The sequence below is a fragment of the Chaetodon trifascialis genome, chromosome 3, assembly GCF_039877785.1.
Source record: "Chaetodon trifascialis isolate fChaTrf1 chromosome 3, fChaTrf1.hap1, whole genome shotgun sequence".
NCBI lineage: Eukaryota > Metazoa > Chordata > Actinopteri > Chaetodontiformes > Chaetodontidae > Chaetodon > Chaetodon trifascialis.
The window spans coordinates 27,018,196-27,042,846 of NC_092058.1; the positions used below are offsets into that span (position 1 = coordinate 27,018,196).

The 24,651-nt window shown below is 40.7% G+C and overlaps 2 protein-coding genes across 2 annotated transcripts in view; one reads left to right on the forward strand and one right to left on the reverse strand.

Annotated features, from left to right (window-relative positions):
- The window catches only part of elk4 (ETS transcription factor ELK4), a 201,337-nt gene that overhangs the window by 126,910 nt on the left and 49,776 nt on the right, over positions 1-24,651 (reverse strand). The window lies entirely within an intron of this gene.
- Positions 1-24,651, forward strand: part of cdk18 (cyclin dependent kinase 18) — a 50,072-nt gene that overhangs the window by 19,317 nt on the left and 6,104 nt on the right. The window contains exons 2-14 of the mRNA XM_070959058.1: positions 5,690-5,825; positions 12,626-12,762; positions 15,758-15,889; positions 16,473-16,529; positions 17,626-17,740; positions 18,635-18,729; positions 18,829-18,891; positions 20,088-20,211; positions 20,731-20,851; positions 22,079-22,176; positions 22,315-22,420; positions 23,426-23,468; positions 23,568-23,658. Of these exons, the coding sequence (XP_070815159.1) occupies positions 5,708-5,825; positions 12,626-12,762; positions 15,758-15,889; positions 16,473-16,529; positions 17,626-17,740; positions 18,635-18,729; positions 18,829-18,891; positions 20,088-20,211; positions 20,731-20,851; positions 22,079-22,176; positions 22,315-22,420; positions 23,426-23,468; positions 23,568-23,658 (1,300 nt within the window). The 5' untranslated portion in view covers positions 5,690-5,707. The remainder of the gene's footprint in view (positions 1-5,689; positions 5,826-12,625; positions 12,763-15,757; positions 15,890-16,472; positions 16,530-17,625; positions 17,741-18,634; positions 18,730-18,828; positions 18,892-20,087; positions 20,212-20,730; positions 20,852-22,078; positions 22,177-22,314; positions 22,421-23,425; positions 23,469-23,567; positions 23,659-24,651) is intronic.

Genomic DNA, 24,651 nt, shown 5'->3' on the forward strand with positions numbered 1-24,651 from the left:
ACTTTGTCGTGATGGTCAGACTCTCTGCTTTCATATGATGTCAGGCTTTTGTGGTTTGTATGAAGTGGTGAACACAGCAGACGCTCTAAACTGGACGTACACTGTTTCTGTGTTTTCCTTATATGCCCATATAATTTATTGCAGTATGAATTAGTTTTCCTTTTGGTGGCAATGCTTGGTAGAGGCTTTTAGCTGAGTTTCTCCCCTTATTTTGGTGTGCTACAAGTTAGGATTGGTGCTCGCGAGTGTGACCTTCGATCATCGACGTGCGCACGCATCCCAGGTTGCCCCCTGTAAAGGGGGCTCTCGTATTGAAGAGTGTTACTCCCTCATTTTGTTGATAGTATCTCTACAATTTAACCTAAGCCAGGTTTTGAATGCGTGATCTTTGCTTGTATTGGAGCATTCTACATTCAGGTATTACTTTTGAACAGGGAATGACTGAATTGCAGGTTCAAAAAATCTGTGTCGAGCAGGTCTGTATTCATGATTGAAATGTACACATTGGGCATCAGTGTAACAGGCTAACGGGTACTGGACCTCTGGTTTCATAGGGGCCAGCTCCAGAGGCCACTAAAGTCTCTTCCTCCTCCCACATTTTGATCAGAGATTTGGAAGTGATGCTTTGCAAGAATATTTTTTTGACAAAAGATGACATGATGTTCACCATTAATGATACTGATGCTTGGACAAAAGTTTGGGTCACCAACAGGGCCGGAGTGGGACTCATTTTCAGCGCTGGAGTTTCATGCCTCAGACCGGCCCACTTTAGATCACGACCTATTATTATTAAAATCATGTATACATTTTAAGTCTACAACAGCATGCTGTTATGTAAAGCCTTGTAATTGAGTGTATTTTACTAAAATATTTCCAATTCAGTGCAAGTAAGGGTTGCTTCACAATGTAGATTTATATCAACATGAGTGCACAACCTCAACATTATTCTTTACAACATCCTTTTCAACAATATCTGAATCTATATTCTGTTCAAATAAGTGTTCGTTTGGGCATAGAAAGTGGTTATATTAGAACTAATGCTTGCTTGTTCACACACACTGTTACAACAGCTCACCTGTTACTTCCATACTGACAGAAGCATCCCCTCATCACTACTGGCTCCTGGCTCTGCTTCCGACTCTAAATCACATTTTAAAAATGGTCATAATTCTCAGCACAAATCTCCCCTTTTTACAAAGCCTTCTGATCAGTTCAGGTCAGTTTCATTAATGTAGTGCTGAATCATCGAGCATCTCAGGGCACTTTTCATAGAGCAGGTCTACACTACCCTTTTCATTCTATTAATTGTAATAATATTCACTCAACGAGCAATCCTACCTGCCCACTCTGGACCTGTGGGCTCATGGCTGGTGCTTGGTGCTGGATCTTGCTTCTGACTCTGAGGGGCTACAAGACAAAGTTTCCCAGTTATGTGGCGCCGCATCATACTATAATTTAAATAACGCTATGTTATATGCCACAACGCTGCACAATTCATTGACATGATAATTAATTAACTTGAACGGTGGTTTGCAGGCAAAGTTCAACATCTTGCCGTGCCCGTTTCATCGTCCTCATTTGTCGTTCCCAACCGCGAGCTCGTTTTACTGAAAAAGTTGCCAATTTTAGCACATTTGGCTGCTTCTGTTTCCAGAGCTTTCCTCTTTTTAATTCTATTTTCCATCTTTCAAACACCACTGACCGAGTGCACAGACGTGCTACGTCTGGGTGCGTCTGCAAAAAAAAAACCTTTGAGGTTCTACTAAGCCTGTCAGACTGAATTGACTACAAATGGCACAAATACAAAAGGTAACAAATAACCATAACAGAACCCCAGACAACATCCACAACACATAAGCTTACATCTTATTTTTAATGCTTGATATTCCACTTAGACCCAAGGTGACTAACTTCCAATTCAAAGTTAACCAAACCCCTGCATCCTCTGGACTCACACTGAATAGTCTCCCTGCTGCATGCATTTATTTGTTTGTGTAAAATGTTTTACAGGATGAGTCACAAAGTCACAAATATTAATAGCATGGTGGCAATAACAGCTGTGTGTCGGATACAGTAACATTTATTTGAATGCACTGAAAAGAAAAGAAAAGAAAATATGCTGGAAGGTCATTTTTTATTCACATCAGAGCAATAAGCGCTGTCCCCCTCTTCAGAAACATCACAACAAACCAGACTAGTAAAAGGAAACGGCACTGTTACTCAGCTTGTGACACAAAGAGGTATTCGAACTGTTGTTTTACAGCGCCATTTGTTCAGTTGAACTCCTGTATGGAGGTACTCCCTGACTATACAGCTCTACCCCGCTGATACACTGAGGAAGTCGTCCTCCACAAAGGCTGCCTCACGAATTCTCAAAGGGAAAAACATCAGCCACAACCACAAACACACCCGGACTTTAGCCGGCCTAGTGGTATTGATTTCTCTCTGCAGAGTAAGCCTCTTTCCTCCTTCTTTCTTAACCCCTTAATCTGCTTTATGTCTGAACGCTTTTTATTATTTACATTTCCCAAACCTATACGTTTCTCTGATGTTGTGCATTTTCCCTGACAGTTAACAATAAATGGCTATTGATTGTTGGATTTTTATGTTAATACTATGCAGTTTTATCATGTGACTGTCAGAATATCCACAGTGAGCTGGAAGAAAACTGATGCCATGCTGCAGAAACATACTGCTGCTGTTTGAAACAGCTGTTACTGTCATGATGGATGAAATTGTGTTCGCTGAGCAAAATGTCTTATGTGTTATGAACACCATATAAACACCATATAAAAAGATGGCAAGCCTCCATTTAGCAGTGCTGTGGCAGGTATTTTGCTCTCATGCACAAGCAAGAGGGTTTCCTAAAGTCCTTTTTCCCAATCCTTTTAATATAATAATTTGCCTTGGCTCAATGCCTATATATGTATATATGTGTGTGTGTGTGTGTGTGTGTGTGTGTGTATACACACACATACACGCACGCGCGCGCACACACACACACACACACGCATATGTTTGTTTTTTTGCATATTGCCCTATTTTTATTGCATAAATACTATTAACATTAATGGAAATATATATATATATATATATACATTTACATGTATTGAATTCCTGCTGGTCATTTGTTACACAACTTCCTCCCTCATTGTGGGTATTATATCAGTAATGTCAGCATGTGAAAATGTCTGATTTTACCATCAAAATGTACCTAGTAGACGCTACATATCTCCCAGATGTCTCACATTAGTACAAAACCTTATATTAGATGAATGCAGTCAAGGCAGTTAACACACATCAAACTGTCACTTTAAGATGTAATAGGTATTTTAAATCAGACATGCAAGATTATGGAAAGCGACTCTGAACACCAGTTTGTAAACTATTATACTACTATTTGATGCATTCCACACCTAATTCCACCAGTCTGCTCCTCCATCAGCTATCACCATGCCCCCCAGTGAAACTCAAAACGCACCTCACCAGTATTGATGACTGAGTCTGACAGACATTTGCAATATTCATTGAACCATAAACATACTGTAACAATGTGAGCTCTTACTCTAAAACACATGTTTTCATCCTCACTAGATTCTGTGAGAAACCATCCACCACGTTCTAATCCACGGCTCGGCCCTGCGGCCAGTTTCAAAACATTTTTGTATGTGTTCTCTGCTTGAAAAGTTAGCCAACTCACCCTCAGGCTAACTCTGAGCTAAGAACCATGTTTCCATGGTAACAATCAAACACACCTGACCTGTGACACCAAATGGCAAAAAAGAGGAAAACATGGCTGATAATGTGTGGCTTGGCAATAATGTTATGAAACAAGCAGCAGGAAGGGAAATATTTTAGAGACCTGAGTGTGTTAATCTGAATGTTTGCAGATTATCTTTGTAAATGTTAGACCAGAACTACCCACTGTGAACATAACACATGGGAGAAGTTTGCCTTCAGGGTGTTCTGCCACACGACTTGTGAAAGAGTCTATTTTAACCTGAGCAGTGACCTATTCCTACACAAAAGTGGTTTTGTTGCCTAAAAAAATGGCTGCTAAAAACTGCTAAAAAAAGCTAATTTTTTAACTCCCTCTGTGTGTTTTGTTATTCTTCATACTATCTTTGCCCAAGAAATGTGGGCATTTGTTTGTTTGTTTGTTTGTTTGTTTGTTTGTTTGTTTGTTTTTGGATTCTTGCACTGTGCTGACTTTTCCCAATAACATATTCTTGGAATTGTTGAATTCTTCCAGAAAGCAAACATTTGAGTGGAGAGAGCTGAGTGGTTTTCCGTGGTTGCCCTGGTCATACATGTTTTTTATTATTCATGTTGTTTGTGAAAAGCCCAGAATTTACCCAGAATTCATTGTAAATTAATCCTCCTTAAATAACTTGAGAACTACACAGCTTTGTGCAACATATGCATTTATATATCATTTAGACTAAATAGGGAGAGTTCTTTCTTGGGAAATTGGATATTTTCCACCCATTACTTTTAAGATCCATGCAGTTTAAGACACAAAAATAACTCTGATCCCATAAGCTTTCCTTCATTTCATTTGGTTCTACACCCCTTGTACACTCACATCTCACGATGCCGTCTCTCAGAAAGCCTCATACTGTATTGTATTCTAAAATCCTGTTGCTCAGCTGTTGTATTATGTACTGTATCAGTTGTGTTATGGTGTGGATTAGAAGAGCACTGCTACTAAAATAGTTGGGGTGGATTATTATTTGTGTGTATTTTCATGAAATGTGTGTACATTTCTGTGCATGTACTGTGCATATGTGTATTTGGCATGTTCCTGATTGGATTCAGGCAGCCATCTGAACTGCACTGTGCAGGTATTACAGCAGTCAGGGCAATTCCCTGATCGCTGAGAGACATTGATATTCATTCCGATGGGTTATTGAGGCTTAAAAATAACCACAGGAAATGTTGAGTCTGGCTGTAATTGAGCCCACCATACACATCTCTTAGCCTTCACTATAATGAGCAGAAACACACACACACAAATCTGTGCAAGTAAAGGAATCACGGAGACCCCATGACACCAGTCTCTGCAGCACACAGACCAGAGAAAAAGAAGAGAACAAAAAGTTGAGTGAGAAGAAAGTGCACGAGAATGAAACCGAACTGTTAGGGCTGGCTGTGGTTATGTAACCTACTGAGGGAGAGAGTATATTGATCAGACGCTTTCCTGCTGCTGTCTGCCTCATTATCAGTTGACACAGAAGAGTGTCTTTGGTCAGCTGCACATCATGTTCTGCTGCTTGTGTCATACAGGCAGAGGCCTGCGGAGCGCTTACCCTTCAGTTTCTTTGATATATGGTCTATGATATGTTCTGCACATAACATTAATAATGCAGATTATTGTTATTATCAATAATAATAAGAAGAAGAATATGCTGTACAAACTGTCCCAATTCTATTATTCTAAATGCTTTGTATTCAGAAAACCTTGATTTGTTTGTGTATTTTGTATTACAAGGCTATACATAATTAATATTGCACCATTAAATAGTTTTTTCCTCAAGAAAAGCATCAGAATGTGTTGATGCGTGTACTGCATGCATTGATGAATTGGAGGATTAATTGCATATTTCTTGATGAATGTGTGTGTGTGTGTGTGTGTGTGTGTGTGTGTGTGTGTGTGTGTGTGTGTGTGTGTGTGTCTTTCTTCTCCCAGAGCCTGCTCCTGAGCACCATGAACAAAATGAAGAACTTTAAAAGGCGTTTCTCTCTTTCTGTTCCTCGCACTGAGACCATTGAGGAGAATGAATTCACTGAGCAGATCAACCAGCTCAACATACGGCACACTCAGGGTAAGAACCCCTATTTCCCACTCAGCCAAGGGGAACCTGTTCACAACCTTAAAGATCTACTCCCTAATCTTCTTTGGGTCCCAAATTTAAAACCATTCGTCCCTGATTGTCATTGAAGTTGAGTTTCCAATCTAAAGCTATAAGCAGGCAGAATGCTATTGGACAAAATTCATGCATGGTTAGTACAATACTCAAGGTCTGGTTAAAGCTGCACTAATCAATATTTTTTATGTTGACAACTGATCAAATGTATACCTGGAAAGTGAGTCATTGATAGTGACAAACCCACAGAGAATTATCAGTCAAGTCTTTAGCTGCCCAGAGCGGGGAAAGTTTTTGAGTGTGTTAGCATGTTTCAGGTCATTGTTTAGGTTTTATGGCCTTCAGCTTTACTCTTTGGTTTCAATCTCACAATTCTTTGAAAGCACGTTTCCAGGCAGGTGTTTTCAGAGAAAAGGCTTGATAACAGTGCACACTTCCCGCTCTGTACCAGATGGGAGATAAAGTTACAAAGTTAGTTAGCAACTAGCTGGTGAATATAGTGGAGCATTGAGCAGCTAAAGAACCAGACATTTTATCAGGAGTTGATGGAGGCCAAAACAGAGCTAAAAGGAAAGAGAATAGCCTACTGGACATATATTCTTCAGGTGGCCAGAAACACGAGTCCAAACGAATGCTCATGTAGCTCTGTGTCTGTGTCATCGAGGTTAATGTAAGACAAGGATTGCAGCAATGTTAAAAACAGCTTGTTACTTGTTGGTCTGAGATAGATGAGAAGTTACGGTGGCCGACAAGGGCAAACGCGCCATAAACGGGAAAACGCTGCAAACACAGGAATGATGCAAAGCCTAAAACACACAAACACGTAAAAGAAATGCAACAGAAAATCGCTGCACAAGAAAAATGCTGCAATCACAGAAACGAAGCAGAAGCAAAAACTTCACAAAACAAATGCGAAAGAAAAATGCTGCAAATATCAAAACACACACAACCCCAAAACAACTGCAAGAGACAAACACTGCAGATTCACTCCACAAAACAGAAGTGCGCCAGGCCACCAGCGGGACTCGACCTGAGGGATGGACCGGTCCTGCAGGACCAGACCATAGAGATATAAAGAGTAGACGGCACATCGACCGCTACTGCCTGTCGGCGCTGACGAGCCGTGGGGCCGCCGTCTTGGACCGGTCACCCGCTCCACTCAGTGCTGTTTGGCAGGCGCTTCTGATTCGTTTCTGTGATTGCAGCATTTTTCTCATGCAGCATTTTTCTGTTGCATTTGTTTTATGTGTTTGTGTGTTTTTGGCTTTGCATCATTCCTGTGTGTCCAGCGTTTTGCCGTTTGCGGCGCGTTCGCCCTTGTCGGCCACCATAAGAAGTTCAGTTCAGTCCTCATGAAAATCTGTCATGTTATCAGATACAAACCCATACAAAACCCCAATTCCACACCTGTATTTTTCACCTAGCTAATGGTACACTATGTCTTGCGTTGACACTGATTGGTGTCATTGGGTGTTTTGTGCCACAGTGTCTAATAAAACCATTTTATAACCATCGGTTAATTAAGCATGGTCAAAGTCCTGAATCCTGAGCTCTACTTGTGTCTTTTTGTCCCTGTTTGAACAGCTCATGTCTAATAATAGAGCACAAACTGCAATCATGGTCTGCGTTTTAATACCAAATACAAAAGCCTTACTTCCTTCCGTGTCTGTAGCGGACCCTCACAGATTAACTGGGGTTTTTCTGGCTGCGACTGGTACCACCACCGGCGCTGAGCCACTGAGGATCAGCAGGCTTCAAAGGGAAATGAGGGTTATGGTGGGATAAGTAGGGCTAGATAATGGAAAGGAACTGAATGCATTCAGAATATGTTTTTGAGTGTCTCTTCTTTATTATGTAGTGTCTGACTGTGAAGATAGCACAAACAGATGGAATAACAATGAATCAGGTGAATGCATCATGTGCAAATTTAGATTGTAGAGCTCCCAGGATGTTTGGTTTAAGGTGGGAAATATAGCTTTGATCTGATGCTTTATGTTGAGATTTAAAGCCAAAAAGCCATGAAAATGTGCAAATCAAAAGAAATGTGGGATGGAAGGTCACTCCAGGTGTGCTGATCTGATCTGCCAAGTCAAGTGCACAAGCTTTACAATCTAAGGATCATGTGCTCCAAGGATCCAAGTGGTTTCTTCAGACCTGATCCTATATATGGCTCTTGAGTCAACTTATCAAAATAGGGCAACTAAAGCTTCTGCCTCCTCTGTGAACATACAGCTCAGTAAAGTGAGGATGTTATTTTGGCTGCCCGATGGAGAGAAGCAGCTGGATATGTAGTGTAACCCCCCAGAGTACATCTGTCTGCATCACTGTCTGCTCCTCAAGGTCAGAAAAGAGGTAACCAGACAGATAGAGAGAGAGAGAGCGAGAGAGAGAGAGCGAGAGAGAGAGAGAGAGAGAGAGAGAGAGAGAGAGAGAGAGAGAGAGAGAGTACAAAGAAATGTCGATATACAACTGAGTGAAGAAGAAAGGAGGAACAAGGAGAGACAGAGTGTTTGACCCAAACCCAGCAGCCTTCTGATGCTTCGATTCCTCTCTAATCTTTTCCCATTCATCTCTCTTTTCCCTTTTGCATCTTGCTCTCCTCTCTCCCATGTGAGGGATTATATCATGCTCCCACAGCATTATCCACAGCATCTGCTGCTGTTTAGAGCGAAATCATCATCTGACATTTTAGCAAGGATGTAAGCATCACATGCCCAGAGCGTTTCTACAGACAGAAGCTATTTCACAAATGCTCCATATATGTTTTCTAATTGGGTTCAGTGAATACTGAGGATAATGTGGTGCACATTAAATGAATGATTCTGGGAAATGTGATAATTAGCTTGGTTGTAGTGGGGAAGCAGGGGAGAAATGGCTAGCCTGGCTCTGTCAAGAGTTCAAAATGCACACTTATCAACAGTCCCAAAGCTCAGCATTTTAAGTTTTATCCGGTTCATTTAATCTGTACATAATCAGAAATACTGAATTTACAATTTGTGTCTTAGGGGCTGTTACAGGTAGTTACTATTTCTTAAAATATTGCAAAATAATACAGCAGATTCTTGTTTTCACATTTCTGTCTGCGTGCAGATTAAACAAATTAGACACATGTTCATTAGTGAGTTTCAGAGGTGCTGGTAGGTGTAGAGAGCCAAGCTGTTTCCTTCCCATTTGCCAAACTAAGCCAATCATCTCCCAGTTCTGGTTTCACACTTAACACACAGATATGAGTGTGGCATCAGCCTTCTCATCTCCCTCTTGGCAAGAAAACTATCTTGTAAATGTGTCAATATATACAGTATTTTTTTGGCATAATATTAATTGTATGGTATCTTTCCTTTAATATCTCTGGATGTACATATGAGGCTGTTGGTCAGTTAGTATGACTGCCTTATAATATTAATGGATGCACCAATCAAGTGCCTTGAGATGTCAGGTATTAATTCACTAGATTCATCAAAAATAAAGATTTCCTTAGAGTATTATAATGATAATATAATAATAATGAATGATAATATAATAATATAGAGTATTTTAGATATAATGCCCACTCCTCATGATTACCTTGAATGGAGAAGACTGTGTACATTCGTGCTTACAAATCTTATTAGATATACAGCTCATGCTCAGGTGAGTTTAACTTCTTTGGTCTTATCAGATTATTGGATCCTCTGATATCAGTGCTCACATTTAAGAACAAGAGCAGCTGGATCAAACTGGTAAACAAAGAAAGTCAATCAGTCTCAGATCACTGAGCACAGTGAACTCATTAGCATCCCCTAAGGCTGTGTATACACACAAACACACACATAAGATAGCGTGACACATGAACACAAGCATACACACACAATTTCATTACCGTGAGTCTAGTCAGATCTTACAGATTTTTTAGATTCATACAAAAGCAGTGTGTGTGTGTGTGTGTGTGTGTGTGTGTGTGTGTGTGTATGTGTGTGTGTGTGTGTGTGTATTTCTTTAGGGGTAGCCAGGATTTAGAGCCTGACTCACCACTAATATTCCACATTAGGATGAATCTCTTTGTTCACTTTCCATATATTAGTCAATTTAAAGCTGTTTAGCTGAGCTCCCATATGAACGTGCTATTGTAACCGTGAGAGTAATCACATATGCCATCAGAGGTACATGATACATTAGTGCTCTGATGAGAGCTTCGTGATCAGAGAAGAAAACCAATCCTGAATCCTGATCAAAGGAAAACAAACAAATGATGCAAGCCAGTTGATTTCAGTCCGTTCTATGTGACAGTGAGTTGGTTGAGTCTTTCCAAACCCTCTAACACACACATGCACTAAGTCATAAAGCATTTATTACCAAGCAGGTGAAATTTTCTTATCTTGGTTATGTTGACTGGCTGTTGTCCAAAGCACACTGCCATTTGCTTTTACAGGAAAAGCACCATTAGCCAGAGTTTCCATCAGTCTACTTCATGTGACCTGCTTGACCATATGATAGTTTCAGCTTTGCTCCAGTTAAAGCTGAGTTTGTCTGTAGATAAAGTTAAACCTACATCGATGAATCATTTTTCCAGGCAGGGACATCGCAACAAGCTACAAGCACAACACTGACATACTGTCACCTTGTAAAGCTGTTATGGTCAAAGTGCTAGCAAACAGTTGCCTTAGTAAGCACCCAGCAGACAAAGAGCAGCTGTTTCAGGTCAATGTAACGTTACCTGCAGAGTGTATGTCCAACCCAGACTCTTGTTTTAGCTCTTTTTTGGTCACCACCAACTCATGAAATAATATCTGTCTCATTAAATGCAACATTTTCCACTTTGTTCATTCATGATCATTTGTTCAAAGTTGATTTCAAACTTTGAATTAGTGCAGCTTTAAATTGGAAAAAAAAACAAAAAACGTGCAGAATCATACTGAGTTTCAGATGGAAATGCTACAAAAACATCCTGTGGTGTACCATATTGGATTGTCCTTTTCCTAAGAAGATGACAAGCAGGCATCCATCCATATTGCACAGACATCAGGCACTGTGTGTGTGTGTGTGTGTGTGTGTGCTCATATCAGTGTTGCCTTTACTGACCATAATTAGCATCTGGTGATCAAAGAAGCACTGTAGCTGTGATATTCAAATGACTAACAAACAGGTTGTCATTCCTCCCAGCCCATTTAGACTGTCACTCAATCTGGCACAAAGTGGCCTGTTAGAAGCCTCTCTGTAGCGCTGCTAAAAACACTCTGTTAAACCTTGGCCTTAAATCTGTCTGCCTTCTTTTTATTGCTATTGATACATTAGCAGCTTGTTGCATGAGGTGTGTGTGTTTAATTGATAAGGCATTGTTGAATTTCCTGTAATATGAGAATGCCCATAGTTCATGCATTGGATGTTTCTGTTTATACTGTGTGTTGAGGGGGAGGCTTTAAAGAGATAAATAAGATTCCCTCCTTAAGAGCAAGACCTGCTTCCCTTGTTACTCATGGTCCCCATGGAAACAAGAAGTTAAAGCACTTTGTGCTTCAACCTAGGAGTGAACAGTTGAAAAACATACACACCTGGAGGTTGCCGATAAAACGGAGACACATGTCCCCCTCTCACACCACACTTGCCATACCGACCAACAGTAGCCATTGAAATGGGAGATCAAACTGCAGCTGAAACCTCACAGCAGGTAGCACTCAAAAGACACCGACCAGGCATCAAACACACACCACATACAATGTTGTATGGTGAGGATCAAAGTCCATTCTTCCCACCACACTGGCTGGATAGCTGTCACACTGCATTGATGGTGTGCTCACAGTATATCTGCTCCTTCCCTTATTCTCGATGAGCCTCATCTCTGAAAACAAAGCTACATTTTATGGTTGTGTGCAGACATGCCTTTCTTTTTTTGTGCCAATATATTGGATATTTTTTATTCAACTGTGTTAAAGGTGTCTTCACTATCAACAATCTCAAACAAAGCAGAAATTGGTAGGAGAAAATGTGCAGCCAAAGACCAGCCACAGCCACCTTTAATGCGGAACTATAAATCCTTTTAGCTCTGTTTTGGACTTCAAGTCCTCAGAAAAATGTCTGGCTGCAGAGCTGCTAAATGATCCAGTTCGACATTTTGCAAAATATTTTTTTTCTTTCTTGATGATGAGAGCATTGATACCAGTTCAATGGCTGTATGGTAAATATGAAGCAGGACCCAGCCGCCAGTTAGCTTAGCTTTGCATAAAGACTGGAAACAGGGAGAAACAGTCTGGCTCCACACACAAAATTATCAGTGTAAAATGACCTGACCTGAATGAAATGAAGCTGCTCAGAAAATTTTTAAAAAAGATAAAAACAACATAATATCATTGCAAACTGATGGTTAATAATTGTGACATTGTTTACTTTATCTCCACGTTGATGTAGAGTCAGCTTTGAAGGTAGTTAGCATTTGCATAGATCACAGCTGGATGTTTGCCTGTGAGGTTCAAATGTCAGCTCTACTCCTGTGATTAAAAAACTGTCTGTAGCAATCAACTAAGAGAACATCTAAATAAATGAGTGGAGAAACATGACAAATTCAGATGTTTCCATGCACGAGGTGTCACTGAAGGTTTGATGAGTATAAAAATGATGTGAACCAGTTCTAAACACAACTGTGCACAGTTTTTGGAATGACTTGAGTTCCAGCGAATCCACACTATTGATCACTGAAGCTGTTCTGAAAACTTATGGTGACCCTACAAACCTTTGGCTTTTCCTTGTCGCCCATCTAATGCTGAGGGGTTATGTTGCTCTTTCAGGCCTGACTCCAGACAGGCTGGGTCCTCCATCTCATGATGCCAGTCCGGTGAGCCCTGAACCATCAACACCAGGAGCTCAGTCTCCGTCCCACCTGCACTATCACAGCAAGGCTCAGCACAGACGTTTCTCCATGGAGGTGAGTAACAGAGGCTCAAAGAGCAGCTGCAGGAGGACACAGGTTCATATGGCATTTCAGGGGTTAACAGGCAACGTGTTAACTTTAAGTTTCCTGTCATGCTGTAGTCACATGCTGCCATGCTTTTCTTCCACAGTAATTTGCGTGTTGCTGATCAGAGTGTAGTGCTACTTGTTTAACCTATGACACATGCATGCATTCACATGCACGGTTAAGTTGTGGTTCATTTTTAAGGTTACATAAACACTGGTCCTGTGGTGGCAAGTTACATATTTAGTCCACTATAACTGACCACAGGATCAAATGTTACACTGACTTCATGAACAGTTTCATTGTTTTGAGAACATTACGTGTCAGCCAAACATCTTGCTAGATGATACCAAGGATGGATGTAGTATGTTGTAATTAGTGCGGCATTAAGCAGGACAGGCGAGTGAAAACGAGTAGTTTGTGTTTTGAAGGATTTCATATACTTGTACGGAGCCAAGGAAGCCACATTTAAAACATCCAGTGTGAGGAAAAGTTGCCGTGAGGCAGAGGTCATGCGTATTGAAGAAGCTATGCAAACGTGGATGCAGCACAAGCCGTCCAAGTTTAACAGGCTGAATTAACACATTCTTTGCAAGTGCATCAAATATAGACCATCAGATGAATGAAAGGATGTTTTGCTGCCTTTTCATCTTGACTAGTTAACATTAGGTAGTTTTAGACTAGAGAAAAAAATAATTCAATTCATTATGGGTTAAAGGCTACTGGCAGTTACCAGCAACTTTTAAGGTGGAATGTTTTCTTGCAAGTTAGTCATTGCATTAGTTGACACCTTAAATGTCATTATGGCAAATTTGACCATTCCCTTGGTTTTTTGACTCTCTTGCATGACATATGCTTTAGCGTTGACTGGATCTTCAAGCACTTAAAAGAAAAAAAGAAAAAAAAAGAAAAAAAAATAGCCCTCATGAATTTCAACCAGATTATAAGAACTGCAAATACTCTATTTCCTGACTTGGAGAAAAAAAAGTGTCATTCCAGTGTGACACTGTCAATTCAAGTTGCTATTACAAATATTAAAAGTCACTCTGACATATCAGCAGTGACAAAAGTGGTTTGTTCTCCTGTTCAGGAGTCTTTTCTCCATTTCCGCCTCTGCCAACTCAATGAGAAAAGAGACGTCGGAAGCTTTTAATCCTCCCAAGAGCACCAGACTTTTTATTGGAAATGTGAGAGAGTTCGCAGTTCCACCTTTTCAGAAATAATCCCTGTGGAGTGAGTGTGATTCACTTCGAGTCTTTCTCATACTAAACACAACTCGTACCAGACAGTCAAGTGAAGCTATGCCAGAGGGAAGTGAGAGCTCAGGAAGGACGTGGTGCTGTCAAGACAGAAATAATAGTGAGACTACATGAAAAGCAACATGAAAAACAGTTTTCCACATCCAATATACTCCACTGGTTATTTAATTGGCTTCAAATGAGGCTCAATGTTCCCACAGTTTCTCTTGACTGTCCCTCAATATTAAATACTCCAGCATTGCTCCACTGTGGGTCTGCAATAGATGCTACTAGCCACGTTAGCTGCAGAATGTGCTAATGCCAAATTCAACAGGCTAACCAGCAAAATAAACAGTAAAGCAACATAAAAATGTCAAAAGTTACAGCTTCTAAATTTGAAGTCAGTATCAATCCATCCTGAAGTCAATACTGCTTTTTATTGGCCCTCAAAGCAGTAAAATCATTAGCGCACACATACAGCCTGAGAGCTTTCCAGTTGCTGCTGTGGGGACATTTCTATCAAGTTAAACTACTATTTTAGATGTTGTTTGTTTGTTTGTTTGTTTGTTTGTTTGTTTGTTTGTTTGTTTTGAACTAAAAGTAAAAGACATGTGACTGAACAAAATGCTGACAGTATACGTGGTCCGTTGTGAATGTGCCGTTGGCCGTTAGATTCATGATGTGAGATATTATCCCGGTCCATCCCTGCAGTCAAATCTTGCATACAGCAGTAACGTCAGCGTTCTCTCACACAGCAGACATCACACTGAGCTAGACAGCAGCTACACAACACAAGAGCTGCACACTCTGAACAACTGCATTAGCTTGTCTGCCAAAGTCTCCTTTTTATCTCTTAAATATGAACACACATTTTACTTTGCACCTTTAAGTTAGCTTGTTAAACACGTCAGCAAACAAACAGTTAAAAAAAAAAATTAACTGCTCAATTCAGTTTGCAAGCTAAAAATGATCTGCTCAGCTGCAGCACATTAAACAATATGTGAACGTACCTGGAAATTTTTCACTCACATTGGCCCATTCAGATGCTGGTGTGGTCTTTACTCTTCAGCAGCACTAACAACATGTTGTCTGTCTGTGACGTGGATTACAGCACAAATATGTTCACTTTGAAACACCGGCTCTCTGACAGCCTGTCAACTACTGTCAATCAGCACACCAACCCACCCCTCCAGATGGCTTCCTTTTGATAATAATAAAACACTATTTACAATAGAAATACATTTTAAAAAAACATGTTGACGTTATATTTGTTTGCATAAAGAATGACAAAATGAGATTTCAGTCAGCATTTGATATGAGAAAACTAAATTCTCTCCCTTATCTGCATTCAGTGGCTGCCCTCCTTTCTTCTGTGAGTTATAACATGTTTGGAGAGTAGATTTCTGCATTTTTTTTAATTACAAAATGATTCATTAACCATTCATTAAATCCATTATAAACAACTTGTAAACCTATAAAGACCATAAAGTATGCCTATGATTATAGTGTGGTACCATGTATCGAAATTCATGTTGGGAAATTCAAGTTGGAAATAATAAATAATAATAATAGTTGGTTTGGTACAAATTAAGCAGTTAAACAGTGCAAAACGAGCACATTGGAACCTCATGCCATAATGGCCACATGAAAATTGGCTAAACTACACCCACAGCAGATAAACTGATACGAGTATGCTATAAACCTTAGTGCCTCTTAATTTCCTGCAGGATGTCAGTAAGCGCATGTCTCTGCCCATGGACATTCGCCTGCCTCCAGAGTTTCTCAAGAAACTGCAGCAGGAGAGTGAAAACTCGCCACTCTGCAGACCTCTCAGCCGTATGTCTCGGCGTGCATCACTGGTTAGTAAACTGTCTGTCTGTCTGTCTGTCCGTCCGTCCGTCCGTCCGTCCGTCCGTCCGTCCGTCTGTCTGTCTGTGATATATTAGAATCTCATACATAAATAACCATGGACAAAGTGTTAACATGACAGTGGTCAGTCTTTCATCTCATATTGACCTCTGTAAGGCTTTTTTAATCTAACTCTCATATAAATCTCATTTCAACCACATTGGCCTCATGTTTATTTTTCAGTGCATGAGATTAGTCTTGAACCAGTGAATGTCTCGGCTCATGTTAGAGAAAATATCCTCTCTGCAAATTATTAGTCCTCTTATCTTGCCCCACCGTTACTTTTTTTTAACTTCTATATTAATATTATAATGAGTGCATTATTTTCTTTGATATTTCCCCCAGTTCGCCATTAAGATGCATTTGTTTTGTGTCAGATTGACAGAGTAAACAAGGATTTATACTTAATTAAGAAAACATTCATTCATTTATGCAAATGTGATCTCTTGACCGATCTGAGGTACTGTATAATTAGTGAACAGAACCGTAACAGTAAACAATAAGATTAATCTGTCTTGTTCTTTTTGCCTCTAGTCTGACATAGGCTTTGGGAAACTGGAGACATATGTGAAGCTCGGCAAACTGGGTGAAGTACGTCAATACCACTTACTCACACATTCACCATTTAACAGACGGTCGATGGAAACAGCTGACGTGCAGGCCAGGGAGAGATGACTGTACAAGTGCTACACCCACTGCAGCCACCGACCAATAACTTGAGGCTAGACAGAGCTTCATCAAACACAAATAAAGCATCTCTCTGGTGTATAACATCAACCACGCTGACAACAACTTGTCTGCGAGTCTTCATTATACTTAACAGGTTTGCTGTGAGTCAAGCCTCTCAGGGGAGACGAGTCTGTCAAAAAGAGTACAACAACATACAGCCTTGTATAACTACAGTACCAATGCACTTAAAACCCTCACCATTTATCTGAGAACAGTGTTTGCCTTGAGGAGTAAGGAACGGTTAGTGACAGAAGCTGTCTGCATTAGTCTCAGTCACAGTGCTCAGCAGCAGATAACAGCGTTGGTGAGGGATCAAAAAGAGTTTTGTTTGTTGTCAGTGATCATAACCTGTGGTTCAGAAAGGCGTGATTGAGTTTGATATGCAGTGGAACACAGTAATTTGAACACGAGGCTGTTATAAAAGTACCTCACTTATTACTGATCCTTTTCACAGTATCTGAAAAGATTCATTGAATATATGAAGGATATTCATGAGTGAGGAAGATGAGCTGTGATGAGAAATCCCAATAATCAGTTCCCAAACATGTAAATATGCCCTTATTAATAGATTAAATCCTGCTTGAGATGCTTGTGTTATGTTGATGAAGTGTTTTGATGCTGTTCATGGATGATAACAGTTTAAACTTCTGACCTCATTCAGCCCTTTTGGAATTAATTATCTGTTATGATTTATGTTTACGTGCTGTGGATGACGATGAGAAAGTCAACAGAAAGCGAAAGTAAACACTTCCAGTCAAATTAACTTCATTATTCAATTGCTATTAATAACAAAAATGTATACCCGCTGGTATTTGAGTAACAGTTCTTCAGAATATATTATTATCAGAATGTCAATGGAGGTGTGTGTGTGTGTGTGTGTGTGTGTGTGTGTGTGTGTGTGTGTGTGTGTGTGTGTGTGTGTGTGTGTGTGTGTGTGTGTGTGTGTGTGTGTTCATAGGGGACGTACGCAACAGTGTTCAAAGGGCGAAGCAAACTAACAGAGAACCTGGTGGCGTTAAAGGAGATTCGGCTGGAGCACGAGGAGGGAGCACCTTGCACTGCTATCAGAGAGGGTACACACACATGCATCAACAAACACACACAAAGGTTTCCCAGGCCAGGGGTGCAGCCACGCCCTGAGGTGGACAATAATCCACCAGCACATTAATTGATTAATTGTCCACTTTCATTTAAATATCGCTTATTCACACATGGGGCTGTTGCTGTGTCACCTAGCATCTAACCTGGACATGTGATGAACTCACCTTGTAAGGTCCACCTCACTCAGGTGATTGAAAGGAAGACTGCATTGGACATCTGTATATTCACAGGAATGATAAGGAGATACCACAGGAACAATGTCCAGTGTGTGTTTTATCAATTAGAACTTTTGCTTATCACTTAGTTTCTGTAAGTAGAAGGAAAGTGAGAGGGAGATCTCTCTTCTGTTTTCCGTGGATATTTCCACCTACGTCTACAAGAAGCTGAAGGTGTGCATGGGCTTTTACTGTTAAGATGTTTCCTCATTGACATTTTAAAGTCAGTTGAGTATTATATCATTTTCTCTGTGATACCAACTGCAAAAACTGTATTCTATAAAGATTCATATCTACTGTGTAGGATTAGGGACATAGCACTGTTTGCAGTACGTTTGTGTTAAACCACAGATAGGATGACCTCCAGTGGCATTTACATGATTGTTTTGGGACACAGCAGCTGAGTTTAGACTAAACCACAGGTGCAGTTGAAACAGCTGCTAATGACAACACAGCAATGAGGTTGGTTAGTTAAGTTAAAACCCATCTTAAGACTGAAATCGTAGCTAAGCTATTGTCAGATCTGCAGCTCCGGGGTGTTAGTAGATTGTTCTGTAATGGTTTCTGCTGTTGATGCTGTGGTGCTCGAGGCACATTTTAGGTTCCTGGACAAAACAGCACAACTCATCTCTCCATCTTCTGTCCACCCAGTGTCTCTACTGAAGAACCTGAAACACGCCAACATCGTCACATTGCACGACATCATCCACACCGAGCGCTGCCTCACACTGGTGTTTGAGTATCTTGTGAGTACATCGGCAGTCCAGCATGCAGGAGTTCAGAAGCTGTCGACCTCATTTATGCATAGGTTTGAGTGTGAACACTGTGCCTGTTGTGTCTTCCAGGACAGCGACCTTAAACAATACTTGGACAACTGTGGGAATCTCATGAGCATGCATAACGTCAAGGTGAGCCACCAGCATGACAATGATTCAGCAGCAGCACCAGGTGTCAAACACTACTGACTGCATACCAGACACACTGTTTTTCCAAACCACCACACACACACAGCCTCAGCATTTGCAGCTTCTTGTTCTCAAGCCAAAATGCAAATGATCAAGCAGTTAATTTTGCATAGAAGCCACGGAGGCTTGGAACTGAAACAATGAGATAAGTCACATTCTCAAAGCAGAGGAGTTACTCAGGGAACCAGAGTAAAAGTCTCACAGAACCATAAAATGTAAAGGTCATCCCAGTTTGTGTCTCTTAAGGATGTATCCAATTTTCTCAAAAATGAAAATCTGGCAACCCTTGAAAAACCCAGAAGGATGTTTAACAACACTTAACTGCTCTTCTGAAGGTATTTCCAGAGTCCACAGAGAGTCTTCTCAACATCCAGATGGAAAGATATTCTGTCTGCTGCACGATAAAAAAGATTTTTCACCCCTTTCTCAAGTTGGAACTGTATTATCTACCAAGAGAGTGGAAATGACTGGGTTTTATTTTACATTTTTTATATTATGATGAATTTGTTAATGTCAATACTGGAAAGGAAAAAAACAAAATATATAGCAATATAACTGATGATACAAAATTGACTTTTGTTTCACATCATGCAAACTGAGCGAGGACACACGTGTGTCATTTCTGGCTACAATCTTCAGGGAATTAAAATTAGGAAAATGAGTCACAACTTGGGAAATGGGTTGAAAATCTCTCTTACTGTGCAGCAGATGGATTTCTTTTTATCCACAACCATCCACTGAGGATTCTGGAAATACCTTCAGGACAGCAGATAGTGTTCTGTGTTTTTCAGATTTTCCATGCATACATTTTTAGCTAAATCAATGTGTTGCTCCATTATTCAAATGTAACGAGGGGCACAAACTGGAGCTAAATCATACGGTGTTCATTCTATGGTTCAGTTGGATTAGTACCCAGTCTGTTTTGAGATTTTTCATTGTTTTAGTTCAGCTCCGTCAGGGGGATGAGGGTAGACTTGAAAGGGAGAAAACAAATATTGTTTATTTGGTCCTTAGAGTTTATTCCCAACTAAGGAATCAGAGAAGTTTTACAATCCAAAATTTTACAATCTGTTTTAATGATGTGTACAGATGTTGAATTTTTCATCCTCAGAATTTTTTAACATTTTTTTCTCCTACAGATCTTCATGTTCCAGCTGTTGCGTGGCCTGTCCTACTGTCACAAGAGAAAAATCCTCCACAGAGACCTAAAGCCTCAGAACCTGCTCATCAATGACAAGGGCGAGCTAAAACTGGCAGACTTTGGTAGGAAAATCAGCACACTCTCATGCAGCATATACGGACATCAACAAAAGCAAATGCGGTCATAAAGACACACGCACTTGGGAATAGAATAGCACGTTTCCTGCCTCAATCGCTTTCCAATTATATTTTACTGCCGCTCAGAGATCTTTTATCCTGATTACTTTAGCACCCTTACTTCCTGTATCCTAGCAACTGTGCCCCTCTCTCTGAGTTTTCTCAGTTTTCTGTGGGTAGATAAACCCACCAGTATTCCCTCACTATTTTTCAACAGTTTTAGCTAAAAGCTGCATACGAGCGGATGGACACACTATTCCACAATGAGACTTACTGCATCACGCTGTTTCATGCTACACCTGTGGAGGCACAAAATACTTCCATTTCAACTGGATCTTTTTACTACTGAAGTGACAGAGGTTGAACATTTGCACAAAAAGCAGGCTTACTGATATAGCCTTCTGCTGTTCCTGAGGTCTCCTGAGGTCTCACATTGTTAAACCATGACCATGCTATGTTTTCCAGGTCTGGCAAGGGCCAAGTCTGTCCCCACTAAGACCTACTCCAATGAGGTGGTAACTCTATGGTATCGGCCCCCTGACGTCCTGCTGGGTTCTACAGAATACTCCACACCCATCGACATGTGGTGAGTACTAGAGTATGGATATTTAATTATCTTTAGTCTAACATGTATTTGCCTTCCACAGCACCACAACGACCATCTGCTCTCTGTTGGGGACTAGACCCACAACACTACAAACTGTCCCAACTGTAATGTGTGGAAGACCTTACAAGAGCAAACACTGAGTTGTGTGAATATAACCACCAGCATTATCTTTTGTTGAGCCTCATAAATGAAGTTAATATGTAACATGCAGCTAGTTTGCTCTGGCAAATGATACAAAATATATTGCACTCTAGTACATACTGTAGATACTTGTGCATTTGTGTTCAGTAAGCCTCTCTCTGAACTAAACATCATACTATGTGTCACAGTCCTGCATCGCCATGTCCTTACCTTAGACATTTCAGACATGCTGTAGTTTCAGCACTTTTCCAGTAACACACTTTATGAGCCACTCAGGGACTGAAATCTCTGTAAAATGAGATAGTTATGTAGGACTGTGAACCGCAGTATGACAGCCCTGGGTCAGGGCGAAGTGTTCTCACATGTTGTTAGATATACTGTGTTGTATTGATGCTTTTGAACAAGCACATTAGTTTGAAAGTTCAAGAACTCCAGTAAGATCTAAAAGTCCATATGAATCCCTGCCAGTTCTGACTTTCATAATTAATCCTCACATCTGTCGCGGGAAACTGAGAACAAATGTGTTGAAAGCATCACAGAAACCTTACCTGGTTTTACTTGGATTGTCTCATTTTTCTCTTAACTGACTACAGTCAGTAATGAGCAATGCTGTTCACTTGGTAAAGTAGATGAATATCTAGCAGCTTGAGAATTGTCCAGTACTTCCATGAATCATGCATATCATTAAAATCTCCCATGTTATTGGCAGAGAGTCATACAATGGAGCATCATTTATCTGCATGCACTTTCCTTACGTGTTGCTCATTAGCAGTTTGCCATGGTGAGAAAACCCTCACAGCCTTGGCAAGCTGCTGATGACTAAACGTGCCTCTCTAACAACACCAGTCTTTTATGAGCTCACCTAGATACATATACGCTCATCACGCCACAGGGCCCCTCTCCAACACACCATCCTGGGTAGAACAAAAGGCTGCACTGTGCCCACTCACACCATACATGTTTGCACTTCCAATCAGCGCTCTTTGAAGTGTGTGTGTTTGTTGAACACAGTTCTACATTGTTAAAGAGCTCTTTGTTGTCTGCTCCTCCTCCCTCCTCCTCCAGGGGCGTGGGCTGCATCCTCTTTGAGATGGCAACTGGTCGCCCTATGTTCCCTGGTGCGACAGTAAAGGAGGAGCTACACTTAATTTTTAGGCTCATGGGTAAGATGGCAGCACATTATGATACTATCCCACAGGCCAGGATAAAATCCAGTAATGTATGAAGTGGGAATAAGTAATATAAGTGAGTGTCCTGTGACAGCAAACTACTGTACATTTCATTGTGTCTTTGTCTTCCAGGCACTCCAGTAGAAGAGACTTGGCCTGGTATCAGCAGTAATGAGGAGTTTAGGTCTTACCTCTTTCCTCAGTACAGACCTCAAGCTCTCATCAACCACGTGCCCAGGTGACACTAACAATTATCTCAGTCAGTTCAACTGAGTCCTGTCTGAAGGGAAATCGGCTCACTCCAATTGCTCATTAGATTAAATACAGGAAATACAAAGTACAAGAGAGGCTGCTGTAAATGCCACTTTGATCATAACCCGAAGGATTGGGCAAGTTAAAATTCTGACCTGATGATGTATGTTATTACAGTTCATCCAGAGGGAACATGGATGTAGAGAACCAAATTTTATGCCAGTCAGTTAGTGAGACAAAACCACAAATGTGATCTTTGTGAGGAGAAGAAAATGTGTGAGGAAAATTTAGGAGATCAGCAGGATAAATTCATTTCTGATTAAAGATCAGGGTTTTTGTCTGAGTATACTGATGATATGGCCTGAGTTGGCCCTCTCAAGAAAACAGACCTCCTCAGCGAAGCTGAAGATTTTGCCCAAACACAAGCTCAGGCTTGGTGCAAAAGTAAGGAGATTAATGTTAATAGGACTAAAGAAGTGATTATTTGTGCTAGGCAGGATTTCATAACAAGGCCTGCTGTATTTGACAGCCAACTTGTTGAAACTGTTGAAAGTTTCAAGTGTCTTGATACAATTCTGGGCTGCCAATTCAGCTTCTCTGGAAACACCAGTTATATTTACAAGGATTGCACACTGACTTTATCTTCTCAGGATACTCAAGTCACTCACTGTTTGAAATGGTTTAAATATCTGTGATTGAGAATATTTTAAATGACATTTGAGTTATTGGTCTGGTAATCCAACCTGCTTGCTAGAATAGTTGGCCTGGTTATCATAATAACTCCAGATTACTTGCACACCATCAGAACAAGAGACTGGCAGTTCTCCTTCTTTATTTCCTGTTTGAGACTCTGGGAGGCTCTGTAAATTTCTCTCAGCATCCAAAAACACTGTTTATGTTGGTTCTAACCTAACATGCTGTTACCACCTGCATGTTATTTTTCTGTGCACAGTCACAATAAAAGCTAAACTGTTTTCTTTGCCTCCATCAGGTTGGACACAGAGGGGATCGACCTGCTGTCTGCTCTGCTGCAGGTATGAAACAAAAGCACCATGAACTTCACTCTGCTGGATATGAGGCAGTGTGTGATTTCAGAGATGGTCTAATCTTCTGGTTTTGGATTCTGATTGCAGTATGACACCAGGAGCAGAATCTCCTCTGAAGCTGCTCTGCGACACCCCTACTTCCTGAGTCTGGGGGACAACATACACAATTTGGCAGACAGTAAGAAACACATACCCTTAACCCTAAAACAGGCAGGAGTGGAAAAATAGTTTAATGTTATCACTCATCTCTTTAGGCCCTAAGAAAAATATTTCCACATTCAATATATATGTATATATATTCAATATTTTGGATTTTACGAGTTGTATCTCAGGCTGCACGGTGGCGCAGCAGGTAGTGCACGTGCCTCACAGCAAGAAGGTTGCCGGTTCGATCCCCGGGTCAGGCGGGGCCTTTCTGTGTGAAGTTTGCATGTTCTTCCCGTGCATGCGTGGGTTCTCTCCGGGTACTCCGGCTTCCTCCCACAGACCAAAAACATGCTCATTAGGTTAATTGATGACTCTAAATTGTCCGTAGGTGTGAGTGTGAATGGCTGTTTGTCGTTGCATGTGGCCCTGCAATCGGCTGGCGACCGGTTCAGGGTGTACCCCGCCTCTCGCCCATTGTAGCTGGGATAGGCTCCAGCCCCCCGCAACTCCGAAAGGGATAGGCGGTATAGATAATGGATGGATGGATGGATGGCACAAATGATAAACATATTGATGTTCAATTTGATGAGGATAAATTATAAATTGTTGTATTCCTTGCTCATTTGCATTACACATAGCACTTTTAAAGTTGATTTTGTTCATTTTTACCAATCCATCTTGATCTCATAACAAAGCAATCTCATAGAAAAGTGACACAAAAACTGAACATTTCATGATGAACATATGAACTTTTTGTGCACTGAAGATTACATAAAAAACAACAACACAGCAATTTCATTTTCTCAATGAACACTGGAGAAACTTTTTTTTTTTATGCTGTCTATATTTCCACAGTATTTTCTATATTTTTCACCAGAGACCCCTCCCACCCCGGCCACATCCTTTTTGAACTTCTGCCCTCAGAGAGGCGATACAAGCCACTGACTACTACATACATACATTTGTATGGATTGCACATATAAGTGTACCTAGATAAAACTACTGTCACCTGAATCCTTTTGCT